Genomic DNA, 17,103 nt, shown 5'->3' with positions numbered 1-17,103 from the left:
CTTCTGTGTTTTCTCTCTGCAGCCGCCTGGAGCTCAACGGGATCAAGTCCATCCCCCCGGGGGCCTTCTCTCCCTACAGAAAGCTGCGGAGGATGTGAGTGCCTTCTGCTGTTTCCTGGGGCTCAGCGTGGGGCGGAGCCCAGACCAAGCATGCCACTGCCCCAGGGCAGGTGCTGACTCTGTCTGCCATGGCTGTGCCTAGGGCCGAGCCATTACCTGGCCTTCCTCCCAGACTCATCTGTGACGTGGGGATGGTGGTGGTGCTACCTCCTTGAAGGGTTGTCGTGAGGCCTAAAGAGGATGCTGAGTCTGAGTTTGGCACATGACCAGAACTGACTGTCATCCTCCCATTTCAGCTTGGGCACCAGTAGGAGCAATTGAGGCTGTGAGGGGTGTGTGTAGGGGATGGCTGGGTTGCCCCCCTGTGCATGGTCCTTGGATGGATAGAACTGGCCTTTCTCTTTCCTAATTTCAAAGAAACCTCTGCCCTCCCGTGGTATCTGGGAGGCAGGGGGCAGGCAGGGCTCTGTGGCCATTGAGGGATTCAGCCACCCTCTCTCCTCTGCTCACTTTGCAGAGACTTGAGCAACAACCAGATCTCGGAGATCGCGCCTGATGCCTTCCAGGGCCTCCGGTCCCTGAACTCACTGTGAGTAGCAGTGCCAAGGCTCTGCAGTGGTCCAGGGCATCACCCCAGGGCACCTCTGGTGGGTGTGAGAGAAGGAACATGTCGCCACCCACCCAGCCTCAGTGGGTCTCCCTCTGGCTGCAGTGCCCAGGGTTGTTGTGTTCAGCTTTCCCTTCCTCTTTGTGGACCCTCTGCAGCTGAGAAGGGGAGGAGGGAATCAAGGGCTGAGTGCACAGAAAAACTAGGCAGAGCTGTTGCCCCAGGCAATGGTGAAGCTCTTCCTTTTGCGGTAGGGGTTTTCCCAGCATTCTTTGTGGCAGTCATCTGGCTCAGTCCAGCCTTCATATTGGCCCTGCCTGCACACAGAGGCCCAGTAGTCTGTCCTCCTAAGCCTTCCCTGGGTTAGGGAATGGCAGCAACCACCAGCTCTAGTTGTGAAATCTGCCACAGCTTGCAACTTTTGTCCCAGACAAGCTCTGATCTCAGGCTGTGGTGGGTGATGGTGAAGACTGTTTCCTGCCTATCTGCTCCCTAACCCTGTCCAGTATTTCCCTTCCCTCAACAGTTTATTGGGGACCCATCAGTCTACAAAACACTGTGTGGCATCAAAAATTAGTCCAGGAAATGTTGCTTCATCTCTCTTTTTCCAAGAACCCTTGCTTGCACTCCCAGGTTCACCAGGCCTCTCACTCTCTGAGGTCCCATGGTGCATTGTCTCCAGAGAGTGAACTCAGGGTGCCCTGTAGTGAAGCAAGCTCCCTGTTGATGGGGGCTGTTCATCACTCTTGGAAATGAGTATTTTAACCTGTTCCTTGGCAGCACTGGACACATGCTTGGCATTGATTTGGGGCCTGGGAAGTGGAACAGAATGGAACTCCCTCCAGGGTACTACAGGGAGCTGTCGGCTCAGTGCCTTCCATGTGCACCCTCTTCTCTTGGAATAGAATCCAAGGTAGCAGGTGGGGCCATTGTGAATTGCACAAAGTTGTGCAGTGTGCAACCTGCACAGCTGTACTTGACAGACTGGTGATGGGTCACTATCACTGGCTGAGGAGATCAGATCCTGAAGATGGCTGCTAAAGGGTCTTCTTCAGAAAAGTGAATAAATCTCCTTCTAAATTGGAACGTGACATCTAACCCATCTAAGTGGGCTCCTGTCACGCCTCCTCACCATATAGGAACTTTCATGCTGAGGTCATGCAAAAAGATCCCCTTGATAATGTCCACCTTGCAGGCCCTGACCTGGTCTCCCTGCCTCAATTCCCACCCATTCCATTCCCCACACAGCAGATGGAGGGATCTTTCCAAATCAGATCATGTCTCAGAGGCCTCCTGGTGCTAGCTGGCTGAGATTCAAGCTACTGTCCACTTTGTTTCCTCCACCCAAACCATACTGAAGCTGTCCACTCGGGCCAGCCTGGAACCAACTTAGCTCCCACTGTGCCCTCCTCCAAGAGAGATCTCAAAGAGATAGCACACTGTTTTTACTAGATGGAGTGTTTCCAGGAGTGGCTGGAGGACTGGGGGGTGGGGTCCAGCTTGTGAAATTGGAGTGGAATACACCCCCCACTCCAGGTCTCCATGACACTTCCACTGTCTGTCTGACCCCATTCCTGCCTGCATGTCTTTTTTGAACATTTGCGTTTTTTTCTGATTATATGTGTAATTCATGTTCCATGAAGGAAACTTTGTAAATTCTAAAGCATAAAACAACCCACTTGCAATCCTGCCACCAGATCAAAGCCCAGCTAACACTTTGGTCTGTTTCCTTCTTGTGATAATATTATATCTGTGCTGGAAAGTGTCACTTGATGTGCTGGAGCGCATACCACCTGTGCTGTCTGGGATCCCAGTTTTTGCCTGTAATTCTCTGAAAAGATGATTTTTCCTGCCCTTGGGATTTTCTTCTCTCTGAACAATCTCCTTTCGGATCCCTAACCAGGTTAATTTCCCATGAGCTTCCTCGGAAGGGCCCTTTTGCAGGCTTCCATGGGATCTGTGCCTGAGGGCAGAGAGTGAGTGAGGGGGTGCTCTCGAAATGTTGGGGGTCACGGCCGCCTCTAGCCTATAGGTCACCTTTGTGCTGATTAGGGACCATGACCCCTTCCCAGTGCATTTTATTGCCATCTACTGCCGCTGTTAGAACAAGCCTACACCGGTGGGACCAGTAGTGTGAAAGGCTTAGGGATGGTACCATGGTGTGGGCAGGGCTTGCAGAGCTGTGCGGGGCAGTCCTCTAACTCTCCCTTTCCACTGCCTTCTTTCCAGGGTCCTCTATGGGAACAAGATCACAGACCTCCCCCGGGGCGTGTTTGGAGGCCTGTTCACCCTACAGCTCCTGTAAGGACCTGAATGCGAGTGACCTTGGGTGGGACCCATAGAGGGGGACAGTATTCCTCCAGCCTCTCAGCCTGGCCCTTTCGGCCTCTTTGGGGTGTGGGACTCACTGGAGGCAAGGAGCTTGGGGGACGGCAGACCTGGCAGGGCTGTGAGGGGCCAGAGAGGTAGATTCAGAGCTGATCGCAGGATGCCTGAGTGGAGAGGTCCTTGAGATGCAGCCTGCGTTCCTGGATGCTCACTGTTGCTGGGGACGGAGTTGTCTCCTGTAGGGGACACCCAGGCCCAGGCCAGGCTCTTTGAACCATGAGCATTCAGACAATGTTTCTCCCAGGACCTGAGACGCACAGAAGCCAGACACTTCCTCTCAGCTGCCTGGGAAACCCAGCAGAAGGGGAGGCGGAGGATCCCCCAAATGCCTTTGGGAGGTGGCCGGGCCACTGTGCTCGCGGCTGTCCCAGAATCCCACAGGGCAGGCACCTCTAGCTGTTCCTTGAAAGAGAGACACGTGGGACTAAATGGTCCCTGTGCATAGAGAAGGCAGCCAGAGTTCTCAGCTCCTCTGCATGGAGTGGACATCCAGAGGGCCAGATCTCCTGTGCCTGCTCCCATGGACTTCTTCCTGACGTAACGCATGGTTGGTGCCTAGGAAGGAGCCCAAGACATGATGCGTCCACTTCTGTGGCTCTCCCCTCACCACCTGCCTGGCTTTGCCCACAGGCTCCTGAATGCCAACAAGATCAACTGCATCCGGCTCGACGCCTTCCAGGACCTGCAGAACCTCTCACTGCTCTCCCTGTATGACAACAAGATCCAGAGTCTCGCTAAGGGCACCTTCACCTCCCTGCGGGCCATTCAGACCCTGTGAGTGCTCTCTTACCCCTCCCGCACCCCAGTAGGTGGACCTCAGGGAGATAACAGCCTCTAGGTACAGGCAGGTATTCAAATTCCAGCTATGCCTCTTATTGGCTGTGTGGCCCTAAGCATGTTAGTTAGTTTCTTTGGGGCTCAGTTTACTCATTCATAAAAAGATGAGAACATCATCTTCACAGGGTTGTTATGAGATTAAAAAGGATGTTTGTACGGAGCTTCGGTTCAGTTCAGTTCAGTTCAGTTGCTCAGTCGTGTCCAACTCTTTGCAACCCCACGAATCACAGTACACCAGGCCTCCCTGTCCATCACCAAATTCCAGAGTTCACTCAAACTCATGTCCATCGAGTCGGTGATGCCATCCAGCCATCTCATTCTCTGTCGTCCCCTTCTCCTCCTTCCCCCAATCCCTCCCAGCATCAGAGTCCTTTCCAGTGCTCATTGCAAATGCTTCTTAAATGCTGGCTACAATTTTTATTATTATTACTACCCATTGATTCTAAGACATGCGTTGTCTCCACAGTAACAGCTGTGGAATTGGATTGCATATTATACTTGATGGCTTATTTAATTGGCAGCATTTTGTTCTTTCTTGATGATATGTAAAATATTAATATTAGCGCATCTTGCAATTGATAATGTCTTAAGTGAAAGACAGTGGCAGCAGTGATAATTATAAATTAAAATTAGAGAGCAGTAATTCTAAGAGTTTGCTTTAATCTTTTATTATAGAAAATTAAAAGCATTTAAAAGTAGCACAGCAGACCTCCCAGCGCTTGTCTCTCCCAGCTTTAACTCACAGCCAGTCAATCTTGCTTCATCTGTATGTCCCTCCTTTCATGCCTCCCAGACATCATTTATCGTCAACACAGAATTCATACATATTTGTAAAAGGCAAGAACTCTAAAAACACACAACACTCTTGTTATATCTAAAAATACAACAATTCTTTAAAATCATCAACTATCTAATTAATGTTCAAATTTCCAAATGTCTCCTACATATTATACAATTTTAAAAATAATTTGTTTGAGTCAGGATGTAAATAAGGCCTATGTATGCCCTGTTGGTGGAAAGGTAAATTGGTATGTCCATGGTAGAGAACAGTATGGAAAAAGCTAAAAATAGAACTACCATATAACTCAGCAGTTCGACTCTGGGTATATATCCAAAAGAACCAAAAACACTAATGCAATACAATACACCCCGATGTTCATAGCAGCGGTATTTATAATAGCCAGGATATGGAAGCAACCTAAGTGTCCAAGAGTACATGAACGGCTAAAGAAGATATGATATAAACATACCATGGAATACTATGTAGCCACAAAAAGGAAGGAAATTTTACCCTTTGCAGCATCACAGGTGGACTTACAGAGCATTATGCTAAGTGAAATAAGTCAGACAGAGAAAGACAAATATTCTGTGATATCACTTACATGTAGAAATGAAAGAATACAGCAAATCAGTGGTCATAATGAACAAGAAGCAGGCTCACAGATACAAGAACAAACTAATGGCTACCACTGGGGGACGAGGGGAGGGAAAGCACAGGGGTAGGGGAGAGGGAGGCGCAAACTAAGGATGCCAACACAGGGAATATAGCCACTATTTTGTAGCAACTGTAAATAGAAAGCAACATTTAAGAACTGTGTAGAGATAAAATTTTAAATGAAGAGCATTGTAAAATCCTCTCCCTCATAAATAAATAAATAAATAAGGTCTATACGATATAACTGACTGATATCTGTTGGTGTACCACTTAAATTGTTTTTAACCTCTAGGTATCCTCTCCATCTCCTTTTCCCTTGCACTTTATTTTTTGAAGACACTGCTTTTCTGGATTTGTAGAGTTCCCCACAGTCTGGATTTGCTGACTTCATCCCCTATAATATAGTCTCACGTGTTCCTCTGTTCTATGTCCTGCAAATAGAAATTTTCATCTAGGAACTTGCATCAGGCTGAGGAATTTTCTTTTTCTGGCAAGATGACCTCATAGTATTGTGTACTTTCATCAGGAGGCTCACAATATCTGATTTTCTTTCTTTTTTAATAAACGCTGCCACTGATTTCAGTGCCTAGACCCACTCCTTTATTAGGGGTCCTGAAGTGTTGATATGATAATTTTAACATTCCTTCTCCATTTGATAATGCTGGTGCAGTTATGCCTTTACAGAAAGTCCTTATCTTTTAGGTGGAATGCTTCTGTACAGGGGAACTTCTATTTGGTTAGATTCAGGCACTACATTCCAAATCTTAAGTTGTGAGCCTGCAGCTTGACTTGACGTGCTGACCCATGGGTCCTTGATGTGTGCCTGGTGGGCATTTATTAATATTACCATGGTCGTTGTTGCCATTGTCACCTCCACCTCTGTTTACCCACTGGGCAGTGCTCTCCATCAGCTAAGATCTGCATGGAAACTGGGAAATAGATCAAGTAGAAGGCACAGCTCCTGCTCCCTGGGGACCCTGCGTGTCAGCAGGGATGTCAGCCACACAGACAAACTCATTAGAGCCCAGGCACCCGCCTGCAGCCCACTCCTGCTAATTAACTTATGTATAGCCAGGGAGAGAGAGAAGGAACACCATGAGGAAATCTTGCCAAGCACGTGAAATTAGAGGTCGTGGAGAGACACGGGCAAGATGGGTTATTTTACAAAGCTGGCAGAACATCCGAGAGCAATGCAGTAAGGAGATTTCGGGGCTGAAGACACACACGCAGGAAAGGCTTGCAGATAGGAAATGGGGCTGAGGATCTCCTGTGAAGTGCTGCCTCGCTTTCAAGGTGGAAGTGTTTCATCAAATAGATTGTGCTCACGGGGAGTGGATTCTGTCTCTGTCCATTTACCTGGCGGGATTTCAAGAGTGCTTCTGCCCTCCCGGACACCATACATGAGATCTTGGCCACTGCCACGGAGGCGATGGTAGGGCACAGAGTCGGAGCAGGGTGTTAGAAGAGGAAGGTTTCCCATAGGTAGAGGTGATAATAGTATTAATATTGATAGCATTACTGATAATTAATCACTGTTTATTAATCACCACTGGCCACCCCAGGCCACTATTCTTTGTGTGTATTGTCTAACACAATAACCTGTGGAGTAGGTCCTGTCATCCCCTTCTAAGAAACTGAGGCAGAGATAGACCGACCCAAGGTCACCTAACATCTAGTAGAGCAGGCGTTTGTCTTTGGGTACCTCTTCACCAGCACTGAGAAATTGCCCCCAAATTGTGCTTTTTCCCCAAGAATGTGTGTGTTAGTCGCTCCGTCATGTCTGACTCTTTGTGACCCCATGGACTGTAGCCCCCCAGGCTCCTCTGACCATGGAATTCTCTAGGCAAGAATACTGGAGTGGGTAGCCATTCTCTTCTCCAGAGGATCTTCCCAACTCAGGGATTGAACCCGCATCTCCTGCATTGCAGGCAGATTCTTTACCGTCTCATTATTCAGTTCAGTTCAGTTCAGTCGCTCAGTCGTGTCCGACTCTTTGCGACCCCATGAATCACAGCACGCCAGGCCTCCCTGTCCATCACTAACTCCCGGAGTTCACTCAAACTCACCTCCATCGAGTCGGTGATGCCATCCAGCCATCTCATTCTCTGCCGTCCCCTTCTCCTCCTGCCCCCAATCCCTCCCAGCATCAGAGTCTTTTCCAGTGAGTCAACTCATCGCATGAGGTGGCCAAAGTATTGGAGTTTCAGCTTTAGCATCAGTCCTTCCAATGAACACCCAGGATTGATCTCCTTTAGAATGGACTGGTTGGATCTCCTTGCAGTCCAAGGGACTCTCAAGAGTCTTCTCTAGCACCACAGTTCAAAAGCATCAATTCTTCAGCGATCAGCTTTCTTCACAGTCCAACTCTCACATCCATACATGACCATTGGTTGACTTGAAGCTCAACATTCAGAAAACGAAGATCATGGCATCTGGTCCCATCACTTCATGGGAAATAGATGGGGAAACAGTGGAAACAGTGTCGGACTTTGTTTTTTTGGGCTCCAAAATCACTGCGGATGCTGATTGCAGCCATGAAATTAAAAGACGCTTACTCCTTGGAAGGAAATGGCAACCCACTCCAGTATTCTTGCCTGGAGAATCCCATGGATGGATGAGCCTGGTGGGCCACAGTCCATGGGGTTGCAAAGAGTCGGACACGACTGAGCACTTTCACTTTCACTTACTCCTTGGAAAGAAAGTTATGACCAACCTAGATAGTATATTAAAAAGCAGAGACATTACTTTGCCAACAAAGGTCCGTCTCATTATTAAAGGCTGTAAAACAAAACTGAACTTCTATGAACAACTGTTACATATTAACAACTGAAGTACTGTTCAGAACAAGAGTGAAAGAAATGCAAATCCAAGTTATTATAGCCTTGGATAGTTAAACCCTTGGCCGAGTCTTATGTCAGAACCAAGCAGATTTAAACTCACCAAATCTTGCTTGATTTGTCGATAGCTCTGATATCTGTGGCTGAGGGCCCTGTGTCATAGTATTGATTCTGTAGTTTTACTTGCCCCAAGAGATTAAAAAAAATTTTTTTTAAAGCTTGGATGAGGTATAACTTACCTACCATAAAATTCACCTGTTCTAGGTGTACAGTCCAATGATTTTTTCGTAAATTTACAGTTGTTCCACTATCACTACAATTCAATTTTAGAACATTTCCATTACCCCCAAAAATCCCTTGTGCCCATTTGCGATCAATTCCTATTTCCAGTCCATCCCCAGGCAATCACTAATCTAATTTCTGTCTCATAGATTTGCCTTTTCTGGATAGTTCACAAAAATGGACTCATATGATATATCATCTTTTGTGATCTTTTGCTTAGCATAATGTTTTTGAGGTTCCTTCACATTCTAAGCATGTATCAGTACTTGTTCCTTTTTATTGCCAAATAATTTTCCATTTATGCACAGTCTGTTTTTCCTTCCCAGTTGATGGACAGCTGGGTCATTTCCACTTTGGGGCTGTTATGATAATGCTGCTGTGAATATTTGCTCACACATCTTTGTGAGGACAGAGGGTTTCATTTCTCTTGGAATTTCTGGATGACATGGGAATTTATGTTTAACTTTTGAAGAAACTGCCACTGTTTTCCAAAGTGGCTATACATGTTTTACATTTCCACCAGCAATGTTATGAAGGTTCCCATTTCTCTACATCTTTGCCCACACTTGGTATTGATTTTCTTTATGATTATAGCCATCCTAGTAGGTGTGAAATGGTGGTTCTTTGTGGGTTTAATTTGACTAATGATATTGAGTGTCTGCCCCAAAGATTTTTAGTTGTGACATCTTAATGCATAATTCAAGAAAGAGACCAGGAATCAGTTTTCCACTCTTATCTTCTACTTTCAGAAATGTCCATGAAAAGAACTGTTGGGCAGCTTATGCAACCTATTTCTGGGTGTGCCTTTAACAAGATTGTTTTTTCCCAAACATACTTTAATCCTCTTGAGCATTTTCTTTCCCCAGTTGCCCTCTCTTTACACTTGCTAAAAATTCGACTTTATGTCAAATACTTAGCTTTATACAGAAGTCACTTGCCTTGGTGGGTGGTTGCATTTTTATAGGCTGCTTTTGACACAAATAGCCTGTCTTTAAAAAAGTATGTATTCTACTCTGCACCCCTTGGACATTTTTAATACATGTCTGAATAACATAATTGAGTTGATTTTAAACAGAGTTTTCTGCCAAGATTGTGATAGAGGCAAATAATTCTTTCAGGCCGAGGCTGGGTACTAAGGCACAGACAGATGTGAGGGGCAGCAGGAACAATCCCAGAGTAACCCCTGAATCCTAGTGTATTTCAGATTAACTACAAAGTCTGCCCTGGGGAGTCAGCAAACACAGCTTCTCTGCGTAAACTGGTAGTTCAAATTGGGAAACAAACTATCCAGCAGAAGGCAGAAGGATTGGGAGGAGTCTGGCTCACTTGGTGGAGCTGACAGGAGCTAAGACTCAGGCAGGAAAGGGGGGCGGGCACTGCAAAGAGGAGTAGAGGGACAACCTGGCAGGGAAGGCTGTCACCAGGCATCCTGACCAGTAACCAGAGGATAGCGTCCGGGAAGGGATGGATGGAGAGAGAGTGGCCAAGGTCTGAGCTGAGCTGGGTGCAGACCCTAGGCAAGGGCTCGTCTCTCTGCTTGGAAAGCTCTGCACCCCAGAAGGGACCAGTGTGTAGACGACTGGAACTGATGGCATTACATGGCCGCGGCGTGGTGCGTCCTCTGAGCCGGTCACTGCAGAAGGATTGGCTCTTGGGTACAGGAGCCAGGACAGGTGCTGGATTCTTTCCCCCTGGCTGTCTCGGTGTAGAGAGCAGGGCATGCACTGCTGCACTGGCCCTGACACAGGTGGGCAAGCTGGCTGCTGGGAGGTTCAGAAGTGGCTGATCTGAGCCTGCAGGATGCGTGCTTAGTCGCTCAGTCATGTCCAGCTCTTTGTAACACCATGGGCTATATAGCCAGCCAGACACCTCTGTCCATGGGGATTCTCCAGGCAAGAATACTGGAGTGGGTTGCCATGTCCTCCTCCAGGAGATCTTCCCACACAGGGGTCGAACCCAGGTCTCCCACATTCCAGGTGGATTCTCTACCCTCTGAGCCACCAGGGAAGCCCTGCAGAGTGGTTAGGGCCAATAGGAAAGGCCCCCCTGTGGTCACTTACAATGACCTGTGTGCCCTTAGCTGGTGTCACCTGTCAGCTGCCCCCTCCTCACATGTATCCTGCTGCTAATGCAGGGAGCCAGTGAGAAGATATGAGTGGCTCCCCAGTAAGCAGCTACTCAGCAATGCTTTCTGAGTTTTGTGTCAAGAGTCGTCCTGTAAAACACTCAAGGGGAGGCAGCCCCATGGCCTGGGGTGGGAATGGAGATTCCACTGAAAGCTGAGGGACCTGCAGCAGGTACTTGGAGACCTCCCATCTCAGCTGCAGGTGCAGCCTTGCCACCCCGGCCACCACCCCCTCCTGACCGAGGCTGAGGGGAGACGCTGCTGCTGCCTGGGGCCACAGGGAGGGGACAGTCCAGGACACACAGCACCGGGGCCCAAAGGCCCCTGATGCTGACCGTCTTGGGCTCTAATGCCCATTTCATCATCTCGCTCTTGGAAGGACAGGGGTGCCCTGGCTGGTCTCTAGGTTACTCCTGCCTCCACTCCTGTCTGTCACAGGACAGAGGGAGGGACACGTAAGTAGAAGGAGAGGGGACAGAGTAAAGCTTGAAGGGACAGCAGGAAGGTCCAGGGGGATGGAGGTCTGGCCCCACTGTGAGGCTCTGGTAGAGGGTGGGCGCCCCCAGGTGGTGTCCCCCGGAGGTGCACTTCTCCGCTGGGGCCAAGTGGGTCCCGCCATGAGCCAGCAAGGCCCCATTCAGGTAGCCACCAACCCAAGTGAGCAGCTTTGTCTTTCATCCCCAATCTGCCCCCTCTGGACAGGCATCTGGCCCAGAACCCCTTCATCTGTGACTGTAACCTCAAGTGGCTGGCAGACTTCCTGCGCTCCAACCCCATCGAGACCAGTGGGGCCCGCTGTGCCAGCCCCCGACGCCTCGCCAACAAGCGCATCGGCCAGATCAAAAGCAAGAAGTTCCGGTGCTCAGGTAGCCACCCACCTGCCTTCAGTCTGCTCAGGGACCCCGAGGTGTTTCCTGGGTGGTTCCAACAAGGGTGCCTGGACCTCTCTGGACTCACATTGTAGACTTGGATCTATAGGTTCCCAGCCCTTGTCTCACTGAGGCCTGGGGAGGAGGTGGAGTGGCTGTAGATCCCCCGGGGAGGACTGGCAGGAACCTAGGTTCTTCTACTCCCAGGACGGTGCTCTTTCAAGGCTGAGGAGACACCCAGGAGGCCTGGGAACTCTTCTCAGAGAGATAGTTGCCCCCTCCAGGCTCTGGGGTGGCAGGGGGTCAGCCTCTGAGCCCAGATGCTGTCCATCTGCACCTGTGAACATTGCAGTGGTTTTGGTGCTCCCTGGGCGGGGTTTACTTGGGGGCGGTACCATCCCCACTACCATCGGTCTGGGCAAGGAACATCCACGCTCAGCAGCAAGACCTGCACACAGGAGCTGGGTGGGTGGGCTCCAGGGCCTTGATTTGTGACCCTAGCCTGGTTCCTGGGGTGGCTTCTGCTGGGCAGCAGGGCGGGGGCCTGGGCTGTTCCTGCATGTCCTGGACGATCCCAGCATCGTAGTGTTTCTCCTTCTCTCTTCAGCCAAAGAGCAGTACTTCATTCCAGGTAGGAGGGGGCACCAAGGCCAGCCTGGGTGGGACGGTACCAGTGGGTGGGCAGGCCAGCGGGGGCAGGGCAGGGCTGCTGGTAGCCCCTCTGCCCCCGGCCTCCACCCTCTCCCCACAGGCACTGAGGATTACCAGCTGAGCAGTGAGTGCAATAGCGACGTGGTCTGTCCCCACAAGTGCCGCTGTGAGGCCAGCATGGTGGAGTGCTCCAGCCTGAAGCTCACCAAGATCCCCGAGCGCATACCCCAGGCTACAGCCGAGCTGTGAGGGTCTCCAGCCGCCCCACACCCTCACCTGCCCCCCAGCTCCCACTGACCCTCCTGGGCCTTCTCTGGGTTTTCCTCTGCTGCAGCTTTATTTGGGGACCACTGGAGACCCCACCCCAGGAGCATGCCAGCTGCTGGCTCCGGCAGGGAGTGGCCCCTGTGCCCTGACTCCCGGTCCTACCCCCTCCCCACCCTCGCCCCAGGGCAGTCTTTGGGCCCCAGAGCAGGTCACCAGCCTGAACCAGGGCAGCTTCTCTCAATCATGCTTTTGCTTTCTTTGTAGGGCCCTCATTCCTTTAGCTCAAGTTGTAGCCTAAGCCATTCTTTTATTGTTCTTTTTTCTCTAAAAATATAGATCTGTGCACATGTACATACATGTGTGTGGATACCTCTACATGCCTGTTATTTACATATGTACATTTCATGGCATTTTTCATGTTAAAATTATCCCCCTTTTACCCCCCAGGACTTGGCCCAAACTTCCTTTGAAATAGGATCAATTTGCCTGGCCAGAGAAATTCTTCCAAGAGTCCCCCTTGTTTGTGTCCAAATAATCTCAGTTTGGAGATACTTTAATGTCTGTCCTTTATGGATGTATAAGTTCCCTTCATTGCCTCTTACAGACGATTAAACAACAATGAGATTTCCATCCTGGAAGCCACCGGGATGTTTAAAAAACTCACCCATCTGAAGAAAATGTGAGTTATCCATTGGTGGGAAGGTGCAGTCAGGAGGCTGGGCAGGATGGGGAACGGAAATTCTTAGATCTCATGGGAGTCAGGGCTCTGTGCATGGGGGCTGGGTGCAGGGAGGGGAGTCCTGAACTCCACAATCCTCTCCCAGCAATCTGAGCAACAACAAGGTGTCGGAGATTGAAGACGGGGCCTTCGAGGGCGCAGCCTCAGTGAGCGAGCTGCACCTGACCGCCAACCAACTGGAGTCCATCCGGAGCAGCATGTTCCGGGGCCTCGACGGCCTGAGGACGCTGTGAGTGTGCGGCCAGGGAGCAGGGCGGCAGGGGCAGAAGCCAATCACAGCGTGGGCACCTGCCTTAAAGGGCAGGGAAGAGCAAGGGGGTGTCTCTACCCTGGCCCCAGCTTGCAGCAGTTGAGGGGCTGTGGCTGAGGACCCTGGCTTAAGTGTACCAAGTCATCAGATGCTGGTCCCTGTGGTACGAGACGTATCTTCTTGTTCCCTGGAGTGTGTGTGGGGTTCATGGCAGGTGAGGGAATGAATGGGGATGTGGGCCCTTCTTGAGGTCTCCTGTCATTGCCCTGCAGTCAGGTTGCGATATCACAGCACGTGTGTTTAGTTCAGGAGTGGCCGGTGCCACAGTGGCAGGGACATGGCACAGAGTTGACTCAAGTGGGTGTAGGTGGGAGTCTGGGACCCCATGACTCAGAGCCCAGGCAGAGCTCTCCAGACGTCGGAATCAGTCACTCCTCCATGAATCTGCAGGGAGCTCCTCTCTCGGTCCAGGCAGCACCAGCTCTTCAGGTGATTGTGTGGACCTTTAGAGCATCCAAGAGAAAGTGCTGTCTTGTGAGACTTGCCACAGGGACAGATGCGTGCTATATCCACACTGTCCAGTCTGGTAGCCACATGTGTCTGGGGGGCTCTTGACATGTGGACATGGCTATGGAGGCACTGATTTTGAATTTCATTTCATTTTAATTAATTTAAATCTAAATGGCCGCATGTGGGTAGTGTCTACCATGTGGACGACACCTCTAGAAGCCACCTGCCTGGATTTAAATATCAAACGGCAGTAAGGCTATTGATTTGTTTTCTGAGCACGTATCATGAAGTTTATGTAAGGTAAACAAATGCATGAGAGGATTCCCTGTGGATTTTTATTTATCTGTTTTACAAAAGGTTTTATTCTGTACTGTGTTTTGCAGCTTTTTTACTCCCACTGGTATGACAGGTTCTTCACAGAGGGCTGCCTCATTCTTTTTAATACGTGCCTACAAATTCTTGAAGGGGTCACATGGCTCAGTGGTAAAGAATCTGCCTGCTAATGCAGGAGTTGCAGGAGACACAGGTTCAATATATGGGTCGGGAATATTCCCTGGAGTAGGAAATGGCAACCACTCCAGTACTCTTGCCTGGGAAATCCTGTGGACAGAGGAGCCTGGTGGGCTACAGTCCATGGGGTCACAAAGAGTTGGACATGACTGAACAACTGAACACGCACTCAGTATTCCTTGAGAGAGGGTGCCTTGGGCATTCAACCAGTCACTTGAGTTCTTTCCAAGAAAGACTTGGAGTAGACAGAGGAGAGAAGAAGGGCTGGTGCTGGGACAGAGCCTGCAGGAGTGGTGCAGGCACAGGAAAAGGCATTCCCATAACCCCTCCGCTGGTCATGGTTAATTATTGACACACACACACACACGTACCTACATGCATACACCCACACACCCACACACATGCATGCAAACATATAGATATATCTTAATGAAATCCTTGAATACATTTTATTTAGTAATCTTTTTTTCCCATTAAACATAATGTGAGCATCCTTATGATTTATTTTGAATGATTACATATATTACATAGGGCTTCCCTGGTGGCTCAGATGGTAAAGACTCTGCCTCCAATGCAGGAGACCCGGGTTTGATCCCTGGGTCTGGAAGATCCCCTGGAGAAAGGCATGGCAACCCACTCCAGTATTCTTTCCTGGAGAATCCCCATGGACAAAGGAGCTATATAATTATTAGAGATTAAGGCTAATTCTAATTTTATTACAAGCAATACTGTGATTAATGTCTTCGTCATGAAATTCTATGCCCATTAGGAATTATTACCTTAAAGATAAATCCCTAAAGGTAGACCTGCTGGGTGAAAGCACACAGGGCCCAGTTAGGGTTCCTGGTACATCTCACCAGGCACACCCAGGAGGTCCCCAGTAGTTCTCCTGCCAGCTGTCGTGAAGGTGCCTATCCTCCTACCCTCTTGCCAACCCTGGGCCTTACTGTTATTATGTTTTTAATGATTTTGTAATTTGGCAGGCAAAGATGCAAAATCAATTAAATGTCCTTAATTACTAGTCAGTTTGAACATTTTCCAATGAATGTACATAAACTGTTTCTGTACATTCAAGCTCCTGACTCATTTATTTTATAGCAGAAGTTTGTGCCTTTTAATCTCCCTCACCTAGTACATCCATTTTAAACCATTTAACTTCTTTTGTGAATTGCCTATTTTATGTCAGGTTTGATTTTAGTTTTTGTGTGGGAAAGGGACTAGAGTCAGGTGTTCAAGGACGAACAGAGACTTTTGCAGCTATAAATGAGGAAGAAGGTCGTTCTGGAAGGAGATCATAGCTGGGGAAAGGTGTGGGGATGCCAGCCTGGGCAGCAAGCCTGAAGGACAGAGAGGTGGAGAGTGTGACCATCCCTGAGAAGGCGGGCAGGTGCTGGTCTGGGGCTGGGTAGTAAAGAGTTTAAACAGGATTCTGTGCACAGTTTAGAGGCTGCTGTGGGCTGTAGGCTGGAGAGCGACATGGCCAGGTTTGAGTTTTAGGCAAGTCTCAGGTGTTGACCGTGGTGTGTGGCCTGGCGGTTGGGGAGGGTGTGGGCACCCGGGGATGAAGGTGATGGTCGTCCGCATGGGGGGCCCGTGTGGGCAGGGTGGAGAGGCAGGCATCTCAGAGGCAGGCAGGCCAGGAGAGGAGGGCTGGTGTGGCGCCGGGCTCCCGTCTCTGTGGCTCAGCGGCCCCGGAGGAGAACTTGTGAACTGGCCGCTGGTGGCCAAAGCCCAGGGCAGGCGGATGGCCGTGGGGCACAGCGCCGGCTCCCCCTCCTCTCCCGGCCTTAGGATGCTAAGGAACAATCGCATCAGCTGCATCCACAACGACAGCTTCACGGGCCTGCGCAACGTGCGCCTCCTCTCGCTCTACGACAACCAGATCGCCACCATCTCCCCCGGAGCCTTCGACACGCTCCAGGCCCTCTCCACGCTGTGAGTGCGGCTCCGAGGCCGCAGGGCCGGCGCGGGCACGGCTGAACCCTGGAGCCGCGCGCGCTCGCCCCGCTGCGGTCTCCCGTGGTGACTGTGAAGGACTCGGGTGTTTGGGTCCCTGCGCCTTTACGCGCTGCCTCCTCGTAGCTGCTGGAGGACACCGCGTGGCCAGCAGGTGGCGGGCGGGAGCCGGCTTTGCTGGGACAACTGAGTCTGGCGGGGCGGGGGGTTTAGCGGGGGTTTTCGTGGCCACACCACCCGCCTCTTCCAGAAACCTTCTGGCCAACCCTTTCAACTGCAACTGCCAGCTGGCGTGGCTGGGCGACTGGCTGCGCAAGAGGAAGATCGTGACCGGGAACCCGCGGTGCCAGAACCCAGACTTCTTGCGGCAGATTCCCCTGCAGGACGTGGCCTCCCCTGACTTCAGGTGTGACGAAGGTAGTGTGTGGGCACCCCCCGGGCGTGGGGGGTTAGGGTATGGGCTTGCCCCAGAGAGGAGGGGTCCCCCGGGGAGGGGAGGGGCGAGGAGCATGGACACGCACTCAGTCCTGCGCCGGCCTCAGCCTGGTGGGATCTCCGGTGTGATTATGAGAACAATGGTGGGCTTGCTGTTTTTTAAAATGGGGCAATACAGACAAAGGAAGGGCATAAATGTAACCTATTAGCTCGTCACTCAGAGGAAATCATAGTTAACATCGTAGTGTAATTTCTTTATGTTTAACCCAGAGACCTACCTCCTAGCTAGCTGTTCCTAAGGGCTCCAGACCATGGATTCAGCTTGTCTGCAGTACCCACCCGGGC

At 50.4% G+C, this 17,103-nt stretch overlaps 1 protein-coding gene across 1 annotated transcript in view; it reads left to right on the top strand.

Moving 5' to 3' along the window:
• Positions 1 to 17,103, top strand: part of SLIT1 (slit guidance ligand 1) — a 60,954-nt gene that overhangs the window by 4,984 nt on the left and 38,867 nt on the right. The window contains exons 6-16 of the mRNA XM_088841975.1: positions 23 to 94; positions 578 to 649; positions 2,897 to 2,968; positions 3,686 to 3,829; positions 11,274 to 11,437; positions 12,048 to 12,071; positions 12,192 to 12,336; positions 12,963 to 13,037; positions 13,183 to 13,326; positions 16,159 to 16,302; positions 16,574 to 16,740. Coding sequence (XP_088698101.1) covers positions 23 to 94; positions 578 to 649; positions 2,897 to 2,968; positions 3,686 to 3,829; positions 11,274 to 11,437; positions 12,048 to 12,071; positions 12,192 to 12,336; positions 12,963 to 13,037; positions 13,183 to 13,326; positions 16,159 to 16,302; positions 16,574 to 16,740 — 1,223 coding nt within the window. The remainder of the gene's footprint in view (positions 1 to 22; positions 95 to 577; positions 650 to 2,896; positions 2,969 to 3,685; positions 3,830 to 11,273; positions 11,438 to 12,047; positions 12,072 to 12,191; positions 12,337 to 12,962; positions 13,038 to 13,182; positions 13,327 to 16,158; positions 16,303 to 16,573; positions 16,741 to 17,103) is intronic.

The sequence above is a fragment of the Moschus berezovskii genome, chromosome 12 (genome assembly GCF_049115385.1).
Source record: "Moschus berezovskii isolate FMDL1 chromosome 12, NW_MosBer_1.0, whole genome shotgun sequence".
Lineage (NCBI taxonomy): Eukaryota > Metazoa > Chordata > Mammalia > Artiodactyla > Moschidae > Moschus > Moschus berezovskii.
Note: the sequence above shows the minus strand (reverse complement) of the source record. Positions and strands in the feature narration are given on the sequence as shown.